We start from the raw sequence: 15673 nt of genomic DNA on the forward strand, positions 1-15673 counted from the left end.
TTCCAAACCCTTCCACTCCCCCTGAGAGGGCGTTACATTCTATTGACCTAAAAAGTGTTCTAAAATTCTACCTGGATTAAACTAAAACCATGAGAAAGTCAGATCGTCTCTTTGTGAATTATGGTCCGATGCGCACTGGTCTCCCTTCCTCTAAGAAGTCTATCTCCAGATGGATTGTGTCTTGTATCACTTTATCTTATCAGTTAGCTAACAAACAGCTCCCTGGTAGACCAAAGGCTCACTCCACGCTGTGCAAAACTTCCACTACGGCCCTTCTCAGGAAAGTACATATTCAAGAGATATGTAAAGCTGCTACATGGCGATCAGTGCACACCTTTACCTGCCATTACTGCCAAGATTCTGATACTCAGTTGGATGACAAGTTTGGGCAATCTTCCTAGAGCAGTTTGTTTGGTTAACATGTTGTTCAGAGTCTGCTAGCTATACTGGTGTTCGTCCGTAGGATTCTGGGGATGGGCTTGCTACTCTGTTCAGTGCTTATGACTGTTGATGAGTATTCCCTGGAAGCGAAGGATAAATTACTTACCTGTAATCTTAGTTCTCTTCCAGTGGTATACTCATCAAATTCATTAGCAAACCTCCCTCCTCCCCGGATGAATACCATGTGTATAGCCACACTCTGTCTCCTTAAGATCACTACACAGTATAATACGCCATTAAAAAAGACCTGTCCTAACTGTCACCTGTGGGGCATGATGGGAGCCTGGAGGTCTTAAAGGCATGGCCCCCGGGTTTTTTTGATAAGTGTTCTATATTCAGCCTCTGGGCTAATCTGCCTGCTATTACCTTGCCTTTTTCCTTGAAAATAAAGGCTATGTTCAAACAAGTTAAGAGTGCATTTCTATATGTCATGGAAATTATGCTATATATGTGTTATTTTAAATGGAAAAAATACAGTGCAATATTGGCATATTTGAGCCTAATTTGGGGTTTAGGCTACATATATATGTAAATATATATGTATATACACACCACCAATGAAGTTGCCCTCAATAAAGACGCACTCCCAGATGGATTGTCGCTTCTTTTAATTAGATCTGCAGCGAAGCCAACAGCAAGCATAAAATCCATTCAATGCGGCCATACGCATTTCGGGCCTCTCCGCCCTTGTTCCCTGGCTACAAATCAAGCAAACGGCACTGTTGCAGTCACCTGTTTTTAAACTTTAGAAAAGGCCCACCCCTGATGGGTGAAGTCCCGCCCCTAGGGGGTATCATGTGACTGATCAGCATTGTGGTAGAGGTAGTCCTGCAAAATTAACTATACCCCAATGGGCGTGTCGTTGCCGATTTAATAAACACCTTAAATTCCACGTAGATTGATAAAATTTCAGCATTGGATACGCTGCTCGTATTCCATCTCACCAAAGTTCCATCTGCTCATTCGATGTCTTCCATGTCAAGACATCGTAGATCCGCTGCTTCCTGCGGCTGCGCATTTTCATGGCTGGTCGAGCCGTACACATACCACCAATGAATTTGCCCTCAATAAAGACGCCCTCCCAGATGGATTGTCACTTCTTTTAATGAGATCTGCAGCAAAGCCAACAGCAGGCATAAAATCCATTAAATGCGGCCTACGCTTTAACCCTATCCATGCTGATGACGGAACCGCTCCGTCATTAGCCGCGGTGGCGCTGTGCTGATGATGGAGCGGGTCCGTCATGGCCCGGCCGCCGCGCCTGCGCGGCGCGTTCTATTGAGCGGGCGGGGCCATGACGGAACCGCTCCGTCATGAGCACAGCTCAACCGCGGCTGGTGACGGAGCAGTTCCGTCACAAGCATGCGCCTGCCGCGCGGCCGCCCCGCCCCCTTAGCACTGGGGCGGAATAGCCGCCGCAGTGAAGGGGTTAACGGCCTTAATCTCTCGGAGTCACCATGGACAAGCACCTTAATATGAAACATCATATCAGCAATGAATGCAAGGGAGCAAACTACTTGTTGACGTCACTCATAAATATCAAACCTTTCCTTCCACTAAATGATTTCAAGCAGGTGGTCCAAGCGCTTGTCTTGCCGAGGCTAGACTATGGCATTGCTACTCTCTGTGGCCTTCCCAAATAAGCCCTGGCTCCACTAAGGTCATCACTGAACGGGGTGGCTAGACTGGTCACAGGCACCAAACAATACGACATATATCCCAGTCCTAAAATCTATCAAATGGCTACCCTACAAAGCACGAATTCAGGTAAAGATTGACGTTCTGGCACACAAAGCCCTTCTCTTCAATACTCCCAGGTCCCTTGCGCAAAAACTTGAACTATCCTGTGGTTTGAGAGCCTCAAGAAGCGCCACTACCTTCCTCTTGAAACCACTCATCCTTAACAAAAAAAGAACTCGTCACCGAGATTTCTCCGGCGCTGCCCCAAAGATATGGGACTCTCTTCCACCGGAAGTACACAGAATCTCTTCAAGGAAGGCTTTCAAATTGGAAGCTTAACGATTTCTAATAAACAAATTATTACCCTAAGAGTGATAGGCTCACTTGCTCATTGACATTGTTCCCACTATCATGGTACCTCCATTTGTAACAGCTCTTCTTTAATGCACACTGTGACCTCCTCATTAGCCCGTGTACACCTGCTTTTTCCCCCTCCTGGGTGCAATTGTCCCGCGTTCTGCGACCATTCCAGTCTTTTCTTTCTCTCTCTCTCTACCGGATGTTGATAATGCATTTATGTTCTTCCTCCCATCATATTGTAAAGCACTCTGATATCCTTCGGGATCTTGTTCGCGCTATATAAAACTTTATAAATAAATAAATAAAATACGCGTTTCGGGCCTCTCTGCCCATATTCACAGGCCAGAAATAAAGCAAACGGCACTGTTGCAGTCACCTGTTTTTAATCAGGACTACCTCTACCACCATACTTAATAGCCACATGATACCCACTAGGGGCGGGACTTCATCCATCAGGGGTGGGCCTTTCCTAAAGTTTAAAAACAGGTGACTGCAACAGTGCCGTTTGCTTGATTTCTGGCCTGTGAACAAGGGCGGAGAGGCCCGAAATACGTAAGGCTGCATTGAATGGATTTTATGCCTGCTGTTGGCTTTGCTGCAGATCTCATTAAAAAAAAGCGACAATCCATCTGGGAGTGCGTCTTTATTGAGGGCAACTTCATTGGTGGTATGTGTACAGCTCGTCTAGCTGTGAAGATGTGCTGTCGCGGCAAGCAACAGAACTATGATGTCTTGAAATGGGAGACATCGAATGAGCAGATGGAACCTTGGTGAATTGGAATATGTGCAGCGTATCCAATGCTGACATTTTATCAATCCACTTGAAATGTAAGGTGTTTATTAAATCGACGACACGCCCACTGGGGTATAATTAATTTTGCAGGACTACCTCAACCATAATGCATATCAGTCACATGATACCCACTAGGGGCGGGACTTCACCCATCAACAGTGGGACTTTTCTAAAATTTAAAAACAAGTGACTGTAACAGTGCCGTTTGCTTGATTTCGGGCCTGTGAACAAGGGCGGAGAGGCCTGAAACGCGTAAGGCCGCATTGGATGAATTTTATGCCAGCTGTTGGCTTTGCTGCAGATCTCATTAAAAGAAGCAACAATCTTTCTGGGCTTGCGTCTTTATTGAGGGCAACTTCATTGGTGGTATATGTGTGTGAGTATATGTGTGTGTATATATGTGTATATATATATATATATATATATATATATATATATATATGTTTTCCTCAGGACTTGTCCTTAGATTTAGTTAAACATGCATATATATATATTACCTACTGGCGATAGCCAGTAGGTATATATAGTTAGGATTTTTTCTCTATGGAACTTTTGAAAATTCTATGTCTAATAACTTTGGCGTTTGTGGACGGAATTGGCTGAAATTTTCAGGAAAATGGCACATTTTGTTTCTGAGCAGCCCAAGAAAATTTGGGGGGGGGGCGAGAAAAAAGGGGGGTCCCAAAACGCGTTTTTCCCATTCATTTTTCCATAGGGCGGTTGGCCTCACTTTTAGCTCGAACGGCTGAATGGATTTGCTCAAAACTTGGCAAAATTGTAGGGACTGTTAGCCCGATGTGCCTTTGCTAGGTCTCAATATATGTGCTTCAGTGGATTTTGAGAAATTAACGTTTAAAATAAGATATATATCTGTAACAGCGCTCCGGGCAGCGCTCCGGTTCGCGTACTTTTCGCGTAACGGAACGTTGCGATGCGAAGCTGATTGGCTCTCCGGTGTCTGTCAACATTCTAAACAGTCCGGAGCAGCCGCCATCTTGTCTCTCGGTGGGATCGAGAGACAAGAGGAGGCCAAAACAAACGGGGAAATGAAGGAAAGGGGGCAAGGTAGACCCCTTCTGACCCCCTAGGATTGATGAGGGGGATATTATAGAGCCACGCGGGGCCAAAGAAAAAAAAAAATCCGTTTTTTTCGCCGTAGAGACGCGTCTTGGTACGCGAACCGGGCAACTAACCGGGAAGCTAACCGGCAGTGTAACGGGAGTCTGAGGAGTAGCTGATTGGCTGTCAACATTGTAAACAGTTCGGAGCGGCCGCCATCTTGTCTCTCGGTAGGATTGAGAGACAAGAGGAGGCCAAAACAAAGGGGGAAATGAAGGAAGAGGGCAAGGTAGACCCCTTCTGACCCCCTAGGATTGATGAGGGGGATATTATAAAGCCACGCGGGGCCAAAAAAAAAAAAAAAATCCGATTTTTTTCGCCATCGAGACGCGTCTTGGTACGCGAACCGGGCAGCTAACCGGGAAGCTAACCGGCAGTGTAACGGGAGTCTGAGGAGAAGCTGATTGGCTGTTATCATTGTAAACAGTCTGGAGCGGCCGCCATCTTGTCTCTCTGTGGGATCGAGAGACAAGAGGTGGAAAAAAAAAGGTGTAAATGAATGAAAGGGGAAAGGCAGACCCCTCCTGAACCCCTAGGATTGATGAGGGGGCTATTAAAGTTCCCTGCGGGGCAAAAGAAAAAAAATTGCGATTTTTCGCGGTAAAGGTGCTTCCTGGTACGTTAACCGGGCATCTAACCGGCAGCGTAACGGGCGTTCGACATATTGTGTTTTTTGAACGTTTGTGATATGTGCACGTGTGGATTTTGTCTAATTAAGGTTAAAAAAATATATATATATCTTTAAGCGTGTTCTGGCGCGCTTACGTTTTGGGTTTGGTTTGCGCTGCAGAGACGATACGTCACGGTTATGCGATGCATCATGAGGCGTCTCACGGGCTACGTGATACGTCACTTAATAAAGAATATATTTTACAGCTATAGATATTAGCTTTTAAAAAACCAATGAAATTCACAGAAAAAACCATAGGTTATAGACCATATATAGTTAGGAATTTGCATTTACAAAACCTTGAAAATTCAATGAAAAAACCATAGGTTATACACCATATATAGTTAGGGATTAGCATTTAAAAAACCTTATTTTATTTGCACAAAACCATTGAAATTCCATATATAGTTAGTTGCACTAACTATATATCGCGCACCCGCAATCCACTGCTGATGATGTCACATATTACATCATTCATGACATGGTCAGTGACATCACTGATGACATCACTGATGACATCTCAAATGACATCACTGATGACATCTCAAATGACATCACTGATGACATCACTGATGACAACATCAGTTGTCTTACATATTGAAGAATGAGTGGATGTATAAGTGTCTGGATGAAGGATTTAGTAGGTGCATGACTGACTGTATGAGTGAGTGATTAAATGTGTCTCACTGAGTGCATGGATTAGTGACTAAACTGTCTTAATTTGTGCATCATTATGTCTGTTGTTCTGTAAACTGTTGCATGTGTTGATAAGTAGCTATATGAGCAACTATATGGGTTATTGATTGGTTGCCCAAGTATTTGTATGGGAGACTGAGTGTGTGTGTGGGTGGCTGGGAGGTGTATGACTCTGTGCATAGATGTGTGAGCAGTTGATTCACTAGATGTATGGTTTCAAAAGTGCATGTAAAAACAGCTGTATGGGCGGTTGACTGTGTGCATGAGTGTATTGGTGAGTGAATGGATATCTCAGTGCTACATGTCAAAGTAAGTACATATGTAAAACACAGTACATGTGAGAGTTGACATATATAAATAACTGTGCATAAGAGCCAGTGAATGTGTGAGTGGCTGTATGGATCATTGTGAACTTGTATCAGGGATTGTATAAGAGAGTAAATATGTGTTAGTATATGTTTGAATAAGTAAAGTTTGTATAACTGTATAGTTGAGGAAATGGAGGTGTGATTGTTCTCCAGTATTAGGGGTGTCTTTCATAGATTCACATGCTTGAATATTCCCCGTCGTCGAAGTGGGAGTCCCACGGTAAATAAAATAGCAATAATGCTAACAAATATATATATATATAAATATATAAAATATCATATAAGTAGTAAAACAGATAAAATATATACTGAAAAAACCTTTACAAAGGTTACTACATAGGAATGCATTAGAGAGAAAAAACTCATTTGCAACATATCAGTGTCATTATGTTAGTCCAAACTGCAGCCAATCAGGCTCAAGCACCCTCTAGAACCTTCTCCTCAGAAGCTCAAGCCCTCAGATTTTCTACCGCACGTCGTGTGAAGGGAGTCTCCCTGAGCTCTGCTCAGTTCTTTTCCACTTATCTACTCTTCTCAGTTTTTCACAAAGATGTCAAGTAAGAAGTCTTTATTTAGACCTTGTTCCTCCTGTGGGAAATTGCGTTTATTTGAGAAGGACCCTCATGACAAGTGCATTTACTGCCTGTATCCTGATCACAAAGTGGTTGATTGTAGGTTATGTAGAACTTTCAATCCTAAAACCCTTAAGGACAGGGAGGGTCGCCTTCTATTATGGCTTAAGCGCCTTCAAGATAAGGACACGGTTGTTTCTGACGCAGAAAGCCTTCAGTCAGCTCCTTCTTCTGTGGCTTCTAAGCGTGGCAGTGTTCAGGAGTTACCATCTCCTTTCCTGAAGAAAAGAAAGCTGGCTTTGACTGTGGCTGCAGTGCCACCTACTACTTCTATGCCTGTTATGACTACGCCCACGAGACCTGGCTCTCAGGCATCTTTTCCAGCTTCTATTAAAGTGGTTACACTTTTAACAGCGCGGTCGTCGACGGGCTCGTCGACGACCACTCCGATGACGAGATTGGCTGCTGTGGCTTCGTCTACAACTACAGTCACGACGACTTCGGCGTCGTCATCGTCGACGAGAGTCTCGACGACGGCTCTCACGTCGACGAAAGCCTCTGTTTCTTCAATCCCGTCGACGATCCCTATCATATCGTCGACGAAGAAGCCATCGTCGATGAAGAAACCATCGTCGTCAATCCCATCGTCGACGAAGGCCTCGTCGACGGCTCAGCTCCCGTCGACGACGAAGCTCCCGTCGACGAGGATTCCGTCGACGGCGACGACGAAGATTCCGTCGACGAAGGCGCCGTCGACGAAGGCGCCGTCGATGTCTAGGATGCCGCCTACAACACAGTCACCGTCGACGGCCCAGTCGACGTCTACTTCATCGTCGACGACAGCATCATCGACGAGCTCGTCGATGAGCAAACCAGCGACAGTAGTGCCTAAGCCTTCTAGGTCCACGGAGACGCCTACAGACTCACCGTCTACGGAGACTGCTTCAAAATCGTCATCGTCTACGCAGGGCTCTGCGTTGACAGCAACTTCCAGTTCTTCATCCTACGCCAACATGCCTTTAGTGCCCTTGGACACTTCAGTTTCTGCTGTACAGTCCTCATTCAATAAGGAGGAAGATTCCGCTTTCCACTTTCAATCCCCTGCTCTACAACCGCCACTTCAGTTGTTCGTGTCTGACCATGAGACTGAGTCAGTTCCGGATGACACTGTTTATGGGGATGCCCGGAGTCCATCAGATTTGATCATTAAATGCCAGGACACTGCTTCTGAAGAAGAAGAAGAAGTTGAGCAGGTAGATCAGCACGAAGACCAATGCGTGCAAATTCCAATGACGTCTATTCCAATGACACTTTTCTCTAACCTCCAACACATGTTGGACGATTATAATAGACGCTTTCCACCTACCCCCCAGGGTACTCCGGTTCATGAATCTGCTGATGAAATCACTTTCGCATCAACCTCTACAAACACCTCCTAGACAGTCGGCTCCGTCAGTACATTTGAGTGCTCCTCTGTCTCCTAATCCACATACGGACACTGACTCAGAGCCAGAGAGAGAGGAAGGAGAGGTTTATCAGGATTCAGATGGTGAGCAGGATCCTTATTTGGCGGAATTTGATAACTATCGGGTTCAAACACCCTCGCCACAACAGGGCACTTCAAGTGATTCACCTCCTGTGGACATCGCTAGTTTTCATAAGCTTATGGACAAAGCGGCGGACCGCTTCAAGTTGTCAAGGGTCCAGCGTGACGAAGAATGTTTTCTGTATGATTTTAAAAATCAGCCTTATAAGCAGGTGCATACAATACCAATTATTGAATTTATTTGGAAGGAAGGGCAAAAGATTATGAAGGCTCCTAACTCCTTGCCGGCCCAAATACCTAGATTGGAGAAAAAGTACAAGGCTCCAACTGGCTCGCCTGCTTGTCTGCTCTCTCATCCAAAGCCAGACTCAGTGGTGACTCAGGCAGCACAACGTCGTGCACGTAATCCTACAGCGCCTGTCACTTCCCCTCCCGATAGAGAGGGTCGCCGATTGGATGCAATCGGAAAGAAATTTTCGTCCATGGCTTCAACTTCAGCCCGTGCTGCGAATGCTCTCGCAATTTTGGGTCGTTTCGACCGACAAATGTGGTCAGACATGTCCATCTTTCTTGCGCAGCTTCCAGAGTCATCCAAAGTGGAAGCGCTCCAGGTCCTTCAGGATGGTCAAAGAGCTTCGGAGGAGATTATAGACTGTGCTGTGGATGTGGCGAATACTGCATTCCGTATCCTTGCCAGTGCGGCGGCGCTCCGACGCCAGGGATGGTTAAAATCTACATCTTTCAGACAAGAGGTCCAGTCAATGATAATTGACATGCCGTATGATGGCGAATCTTTGTTCGGTTCCCAAATCGATGCTTCTTTGGAAACCATAAAGAAGGATACCGACACGGCGAAGTCGCTTGGATCCTTACAATTTAAGAAACAGCCCTTTCGTGCAGCACGGGGGCGGGGCACCTCGTCCAATTTTTCCAGAGGAGGACAGTCGCAGTACCGCCAGTACAATCAGGGAAACCAACGGTACTCAAATCAACAATCTGCTCGTCAACAACAATCCAGACCCTATAGAGGGAAGTCCAATTATAGAGGTGCCAACAACGCCAACAAACGACAATGACTTGCCAGTTCAACAGGATGTTGGAGGTCGAATCTCGCAGTTCTACTCTCAGTGGTCTCAAATAACATCAGACCAATGGGTGTTGGACATTGTGCGCAAGGGTCACGCCTTGGAATTCACAGAGTTTCCTCCTCCATCTCCGCCTTCGGGTCCGCCACCTCCCCATCTAGAAGAACTGCAACATCAAGTTCAACTATTATTAACAAAGGGTGCAGTCGAAGTGGTTCCTGTATCTCAGCGGGAGAAAGGCTTCTATTCGAGGTTCTTCCTCATTCTAAAGAAGACGGGGGAGTGGCGTCCCATTATGGATCGGAGGTATCTCAACCTCTTCCTGAAACAACAGTCCTTCCGCATGTTAACGTTGTCAGAAGTCTTGCGGTTTCTCTGCAGCGGCGATTTTTTGACGACAATAGACCTGCAAGACGCCTATTTTCATGTACCAATCATTCCTCAACATCGAAAGTACTTGAGGTTCAAAGTGGGACACAATCACTATCAGTTCAAAGTCCTACCTTTTGGCCTCAGATCAGCTCCTCGTGTGTTCACGAAGGTTCTAGCCCCGGTCATGGCTTATCTGCGTCTTCAGGGAGTCCAAATATTTCCTTACCTGGACGATTGTCTTTTAAAATCCCAATCCGCAAGCCAGCTGCATCACGACACTCGTTTGTGCCTTACCCTCTTCAATTCTCTAGGGTTGACCATCAATGTAAAGAAGTCACATTTCACACCTATACGAAGCAGGACATTCCTCGGGGCTGTTATGGACACGGACGTGTCAAAAGCGTTCATCTCCGCCGAGCGGAGACAGAAGATAGTTCATCTGGTCTCCACCATCAGATCAAGAAAGTCAGTTTCAGTGCGAATGTTAAAATCATTTCTGGGGATGGCATCATCTTGTATCGCACTGATCCCGAATTGCAGGTTACGTACCCGTCCTATTCAGGAGGAATTGGACCTACAATTGCGACAGGTGTCGGGGTCGTTCAACGACCAAGTGACAGTCACGGCTTGCATGAAGACCAGTCTGCTCTGGTGGGAGCAACGGACCAATCTGAGACAAGGGGTCTCTTTCCTTACCCAGACTCCAGATCTGACATTGACTACGGATGCGTCCATGGACGGATGGGGAGCCCATCTCCTGGACCTTTCCATCAAAGGAAAGTGGACGGCGACTCAGAAAACCTGGCATATCAACAGGCTAGAATTGCTGGCGATCTTCCTAGCGCTAAAGGCTTTCTTACCAGTGGTGCACGGAGAATCAGTGCTGGTTCAAACAGACAACACCACCAGCATGCACTACATGAACAAACAGGGAGGCACAAAATCTCAGTCCCTGTCTTGTCTTGCCCAAAGGATTTGGGAATGGGCACTTCGTCACCACATTTCTTTGACAGCAGTCCATCTGCCGGGAGCGTCAAACATACTGGCAGATTCCCTAAGCAGGTCTGCGTCATCCACTCACGAATGGGAGTTACACCAGCCGACTCTGGACCTCGTGTTCCACCAATGGGGTCATCCCAAGATGGACCTCTTTGCGACTCCAGTGAATCGGAAATGCCAGACTTTCGCCAGTTGGCATCCACATCCGGAATCCAGCGGCAATGCCCTACTCATGGATTGGAGCGGCCTATTTGCCTATGCGTTTCCACCACTCCCATTGGTGCCAAGAACGTTGTGGAAGATGCGCAGGCAACCCTGCCGCTTGATTTTAATCGCCCCACGTTGGCCCAGACAGGCGTGGTTTTCAGAACTCCTTCTAATGTCCCAATGCAAACCCATTCGTCTCCATCCACGTCCGGACCTTCTGACAATGAACGGAGGACAAGTTTGTCACCCAGACCCGTCAACGCTTCAATTGTGGGCATGGAACCTGAATTCATTGAATTTGCCTCTTTAAATATACCTCAAGACTGTAGAGACATTCTAGTGTCAGCTAGAGCTCCATCAACAATCAAAACATATAGGTTAAAGTGGAAACGTTTCTGTCATTGGTGCGCAGCATCCAACATACACCCTATCAGTTCCACTCCAGACCAACTGTTACCGTTCTTTTTAAGTCTTGCTCAGTCTGGTCTTTCACATGCCACATTGAGAGTCTTTTTGGCGGCCATCTCACGCTACCGTCATGATGGCTCTACGTCTCTCTGTTCATCCAGAATCATCCGACAGTTCTTTAAAGGACTTTTCAGGAAGTTCACTCCGTTAAGGCGCCCTCCTCCAGCGTGGCACCTCAACGTGGTGTTATCACAACTTATGAAACCTCCATTTGAGCCAATTCATCGTTCAAACCTCAAGTTTCTAACCTGGAAAGTGGCTTTGCTTTTGGCTTTGACTTCGTCTCGTCGTGTAAGTGACTTGCACGCTTTCACCATCAAACCTCCATATTTGCAGTTCAAACCTGATGGAGTGTCACTTCGTACCAATCCTTCTTTTCTCCCAAAAGTACCTACTGACTTCCATTTGAACGAGCCAGTTTTCTTAAAGACTTTTTTCCCGGATCCTAAATCCCCTGTGGAACAGCAACTACATTCTTTAGACATCAAACGGTGTCTAAAATTCTACATTTCTAGAACAGCCCCTTTCCGTAAATCCAATCAGCTATTTATAGCATATGGACTATTGCGCAAAGGACACTCAGTGACTAAACAGACAATAACACGATGGCTCTCTTCAGCCATATCGTTTTGCCATCAGCAGGCTGGCAGGCCTTTACCTACTCCAGTGAGAGCACATTCTACGAGAGCGATGGCGTCGTCCATCGCATTGTTTGCCGGAGTGCCTCTACACCAGATTTGTCGTGCAGCGACATGGTCCAGCAGGCACACCTTTACCAGACATTATTGTTTGGAAGCTGTCAACGAAGCGGATACCGCAGTGGGGCAAGCAGTGCTTCGTCATCTTTTCAAATAAGGTGAGCCTCTTTCCCTCCTCCATCCTTGAGATTGCCTTGCTTGTATGCTATATATTGTTCTTCAATTGTTTGGAAATATTGCAATCTCAGCTCTAGGAGGTTACTGCTATCTATTCTATTCAAGCATGTGAATCTATGAAAGACACCCCTAATACTGGAGAAGAACAATTGTTACTTACCTGTAAACAGGTGGTTCTCCAGTATTGGTGTCTTTCATAGATTCACATGCGACCCACCCATCCTCCCCTCAGAGGCTCTTTTCTCCTCATGCGCTATTATTACTAGTGCTACGAAAATCTGAGGGCTTGAGCTTCTGAGGAGAAGGTTCTAGAGGGTGCTTGAGCCTGATTGGCTGCAGTTTGGACTAACATAATGACACTGATATGTTGCAAATGAGTTTTTTCTCTCTAATGCATTCCTATGTAGTAACCTTTGTAAAGGTTTTTTCAGTATATATTTTATCTGTTTTACTACTTATATGATATTTTATATATATATATATTTGTTAGCATTATTGCTATTTTATTTACCGTGGGACTCCCACTTCGACGACGGGGAATATTCAAGCATGTGAATCTATGAAAGACACCAATACTGGAGACCCACCTGTTTACAGGTAAGTAACAATTGTTCATTCTTTGCATGACTGACTAGGTGTGTGAGTAACTCCATGGATGAGTGACAGTCTGTGAGTGTCTGTTTACACTGATTGTATCTAAGGTTATATTAGAGTCTGAAGAGGTTCATCGTATTATCACATGAATGATATCATCAGTGATGTAATCAGTAATGTCAAATGAGATGTCATCAGTGATGTCATCAGTGATGTCATTTGAGATGTCATCAGTGATGTCATCAGTGATGTCACTGACCATGTCATGAATGATGTAATATATGACATCATCAGCAGTGGATTGCGGGTGTGCGATATATAGTTAGTGCAACTAACTATATATGGAATTTCAATGGTTTTGTGCAAATAAAATAAGGTTTTTTAAATGCTAATCCCTAACTATATATGGTGTATAACCTATGGTTTTTTCATTGAATTTTCAAGGTTTTGTAAATGCAAATTCCTAACTATATATGGTCTATAACCTATGTTTTTTTCTGTGAATATATATATATATATATATATATATATATATATATATATTTATTTATTTATATACATATGTTTTTGTATAAGCTCCGGGGTCCCCGCACGTGAGCAGGGCTATTCCGTGCTTATGACTTTGATGAGTATACCCCTGGAAGAGAATTAGGATTACAGGTAAGTAACTTATCCTTACTGGATATTAACAATTTTCTCATTTGTCCTTGCAGACACTAGGGTCACGATTTCAATGGTGCAGCAGGTGCAGTGGCACAGGGGTCAAAAGGTTTAGGAAATCCACAGAGCACTGATTATTGCGGCATTTTATTACTCAACAACCAGTCACAAGTGTAGTTACCATTTGAATGGTGCAGTGGCAAAGGCGCAAAAAGATCTAGGAAACCCACTGAACACTGATTTTTGCTATATTTTATTACTCAACAACCAGTCACAAGTGTAGTTACCATGCAGGTACTAGGGCCATGATTTGAATGGTCTGCAAGGTGCAGTGGCTCAGGAGCCAAAAGATCTAGGAGACCCACTGAACACCGATTATTGCTATATTTTACTGCTAAACCAGCAGTCACAGGTATATTACCTTGCATGCACTAGGGCCATGATTTGAATGGTACAGCAGGTGCAGTGGCATAGGGGCCAAAAGGTTTAGGAAACCCATTGAACACCGATTATTGCTATATTTTACCATTAAACAGGTAGTCACAAGTGCTTTCACCTTGAAGGCACTACAGCCATGATTTGAATGGTGCAGTGGCACAGGGGGCAAAGGCTCCAGGAAACGCACTGAACACAGATTATTGGCTATATTTGTCTACTAAACAAGCATGCACAAGTGCAGTTACCTTGCAGGCACTAGGGTCATCCTTTGAATAGTGCAGCAAGTGCAGGGCACAGGGGTCAAAAGCGCTGGGAAACCTACTGAACAAAGATTATTGCTATTTTTCCTACCTACTTAACAAGCAGTCACAAGTGCAAATACCTTGCAGGTACTGAAGTCATGCTTTGAATAGTGCAGAAGGTGCAGTGGCACAGGTGCCAAAAGCTCTAGGAAACCTACTGAACACAGATTATTCCTACATTTTACTACTAAACATGCAGTCACTAGTGCATTTACCTTGCAGGCACTAAAGTCATGATCTGAATGGTGTATCAGGTGCAGTGGCACCGGGGCCAAAAGCGCTAGGAAACCTACTGAAAACAGATTATTTGCAATATTTTACTACTAAACAAGCCGTCACAAGTGCAGTTAACTTGCAGGAACTAGGGTCTTGATTTGAATGGTGCTGCATGTGCAGTGGCACAGGGCCCAAAAGTTCTAGGAAACCTACTGAAAACCGATTATTGCTATTTATTTTACTACTAATCAAGCAGTCACTAGTGCAGTTACCTTGCAGCTACTAGGGTATTGATTTGAATGGTTCAGCGGGTGAAGTGGCACAGGAGCCAAAAGGTCCAGGAAACCCACTGAACACCGATTATTGCCATATTTTACTAGTAAACAACCAGTCAGCAGTGTTTTTTTGGTTCTTTTGTAACCATTGCTACTAAAGTAACACAAAGCCTAAAGGTGCACTGTAATAAAAGCTGTAACATATTAGCCTTTTCGATCTACCTACAACTTATGCTACATACAACACACGTTCACAGTTCTTGAATGGTCCCAAAATGCTTCTGAATCTGGACACACTAACACTTTGGCAAGGGCATTTTCCATTCTATAACATTAGCACTTTAGCCGTTGTAAACACTATATAAATTCTTATAACTTACAAAATGGCATTCCATACCAAGCATTTGCAAAGCCTTTGTCAATGTTTTTTAGTCATATTGCACTGCAGCGCTAGCTTCATTGCAGCATAACTGAAAATTGAATTACTTTCAGCCATTTGCAACATTTCTAAAAATAAAAACGATAACAAAGCCAATAAATCTCACATAGGCAAGACCTATTGGCTTTGCCAATGCTTGTTTAAGTGCTAATCAATTGATTGTGCACTTTGAATAAAGTTCCAGAGCAAAAAACTTACATTTAAATCCACTACAATGTGTGATTTGAAATAATCAATGCATTCTTACTTCTATAATAGTCTGAAGCTCCTCCACATAGACACGTTCTGTTTCTATCAGTTCATTTATGATGTGGCTAAAAAGGGAAAGAAAAGAAATGCTGCATTAAGAATTGTTTGTTGCACTCTATACCAAACAACACAGAAAGATATAGCCAACAAATGTAATTACAGATGTAACTACATAACTGTGTTCATGTATTTACTGCATAACCATTTTGCACCATTGAAACAAAGGTGATTTATCATAACACGCTGTAG

General features: G+C 44.4%; 1 protein-coding gene across 1 annotated transcript in view; it reads right to left on the reverse strand.

Moving 5' to 3' along the window:
- The window catches only part of LOC147683962 (guanine nucleotide exchange factor DBS-like), a 1615891-nt gene that overhangs the window by 546608 nt on the left and 1053610 nt on the right, over nucleotides 1-15673 (reverse strand). Inside the window, exon 16 of the mRNA XM_086942584.1 lies at nucleotides 15423-15489. Coding sequence (XP_086798710.1) covers nucleotides 15423-15489 — 67 coding nt within the window. The remainder of the gene's footprint in view (nucleotides 1-15422; nucleotides 15490-15673) is intronic.

Source organism: Lissotriton vulgaris, chromosome 11 (genome assembly GCF_964263255.1).
Source record: "Lissotriton vulgaris chromosome 11, aLisVul1.2, whole genome shotgun sequence".
NCBI classification, from domain to species: domain Eukaryota; kingdom Metazoa; phylum Chordata; class Amphibia; order Caudata; family Salamandridae; genus Lissotriton; species Lissotriton vulgaris.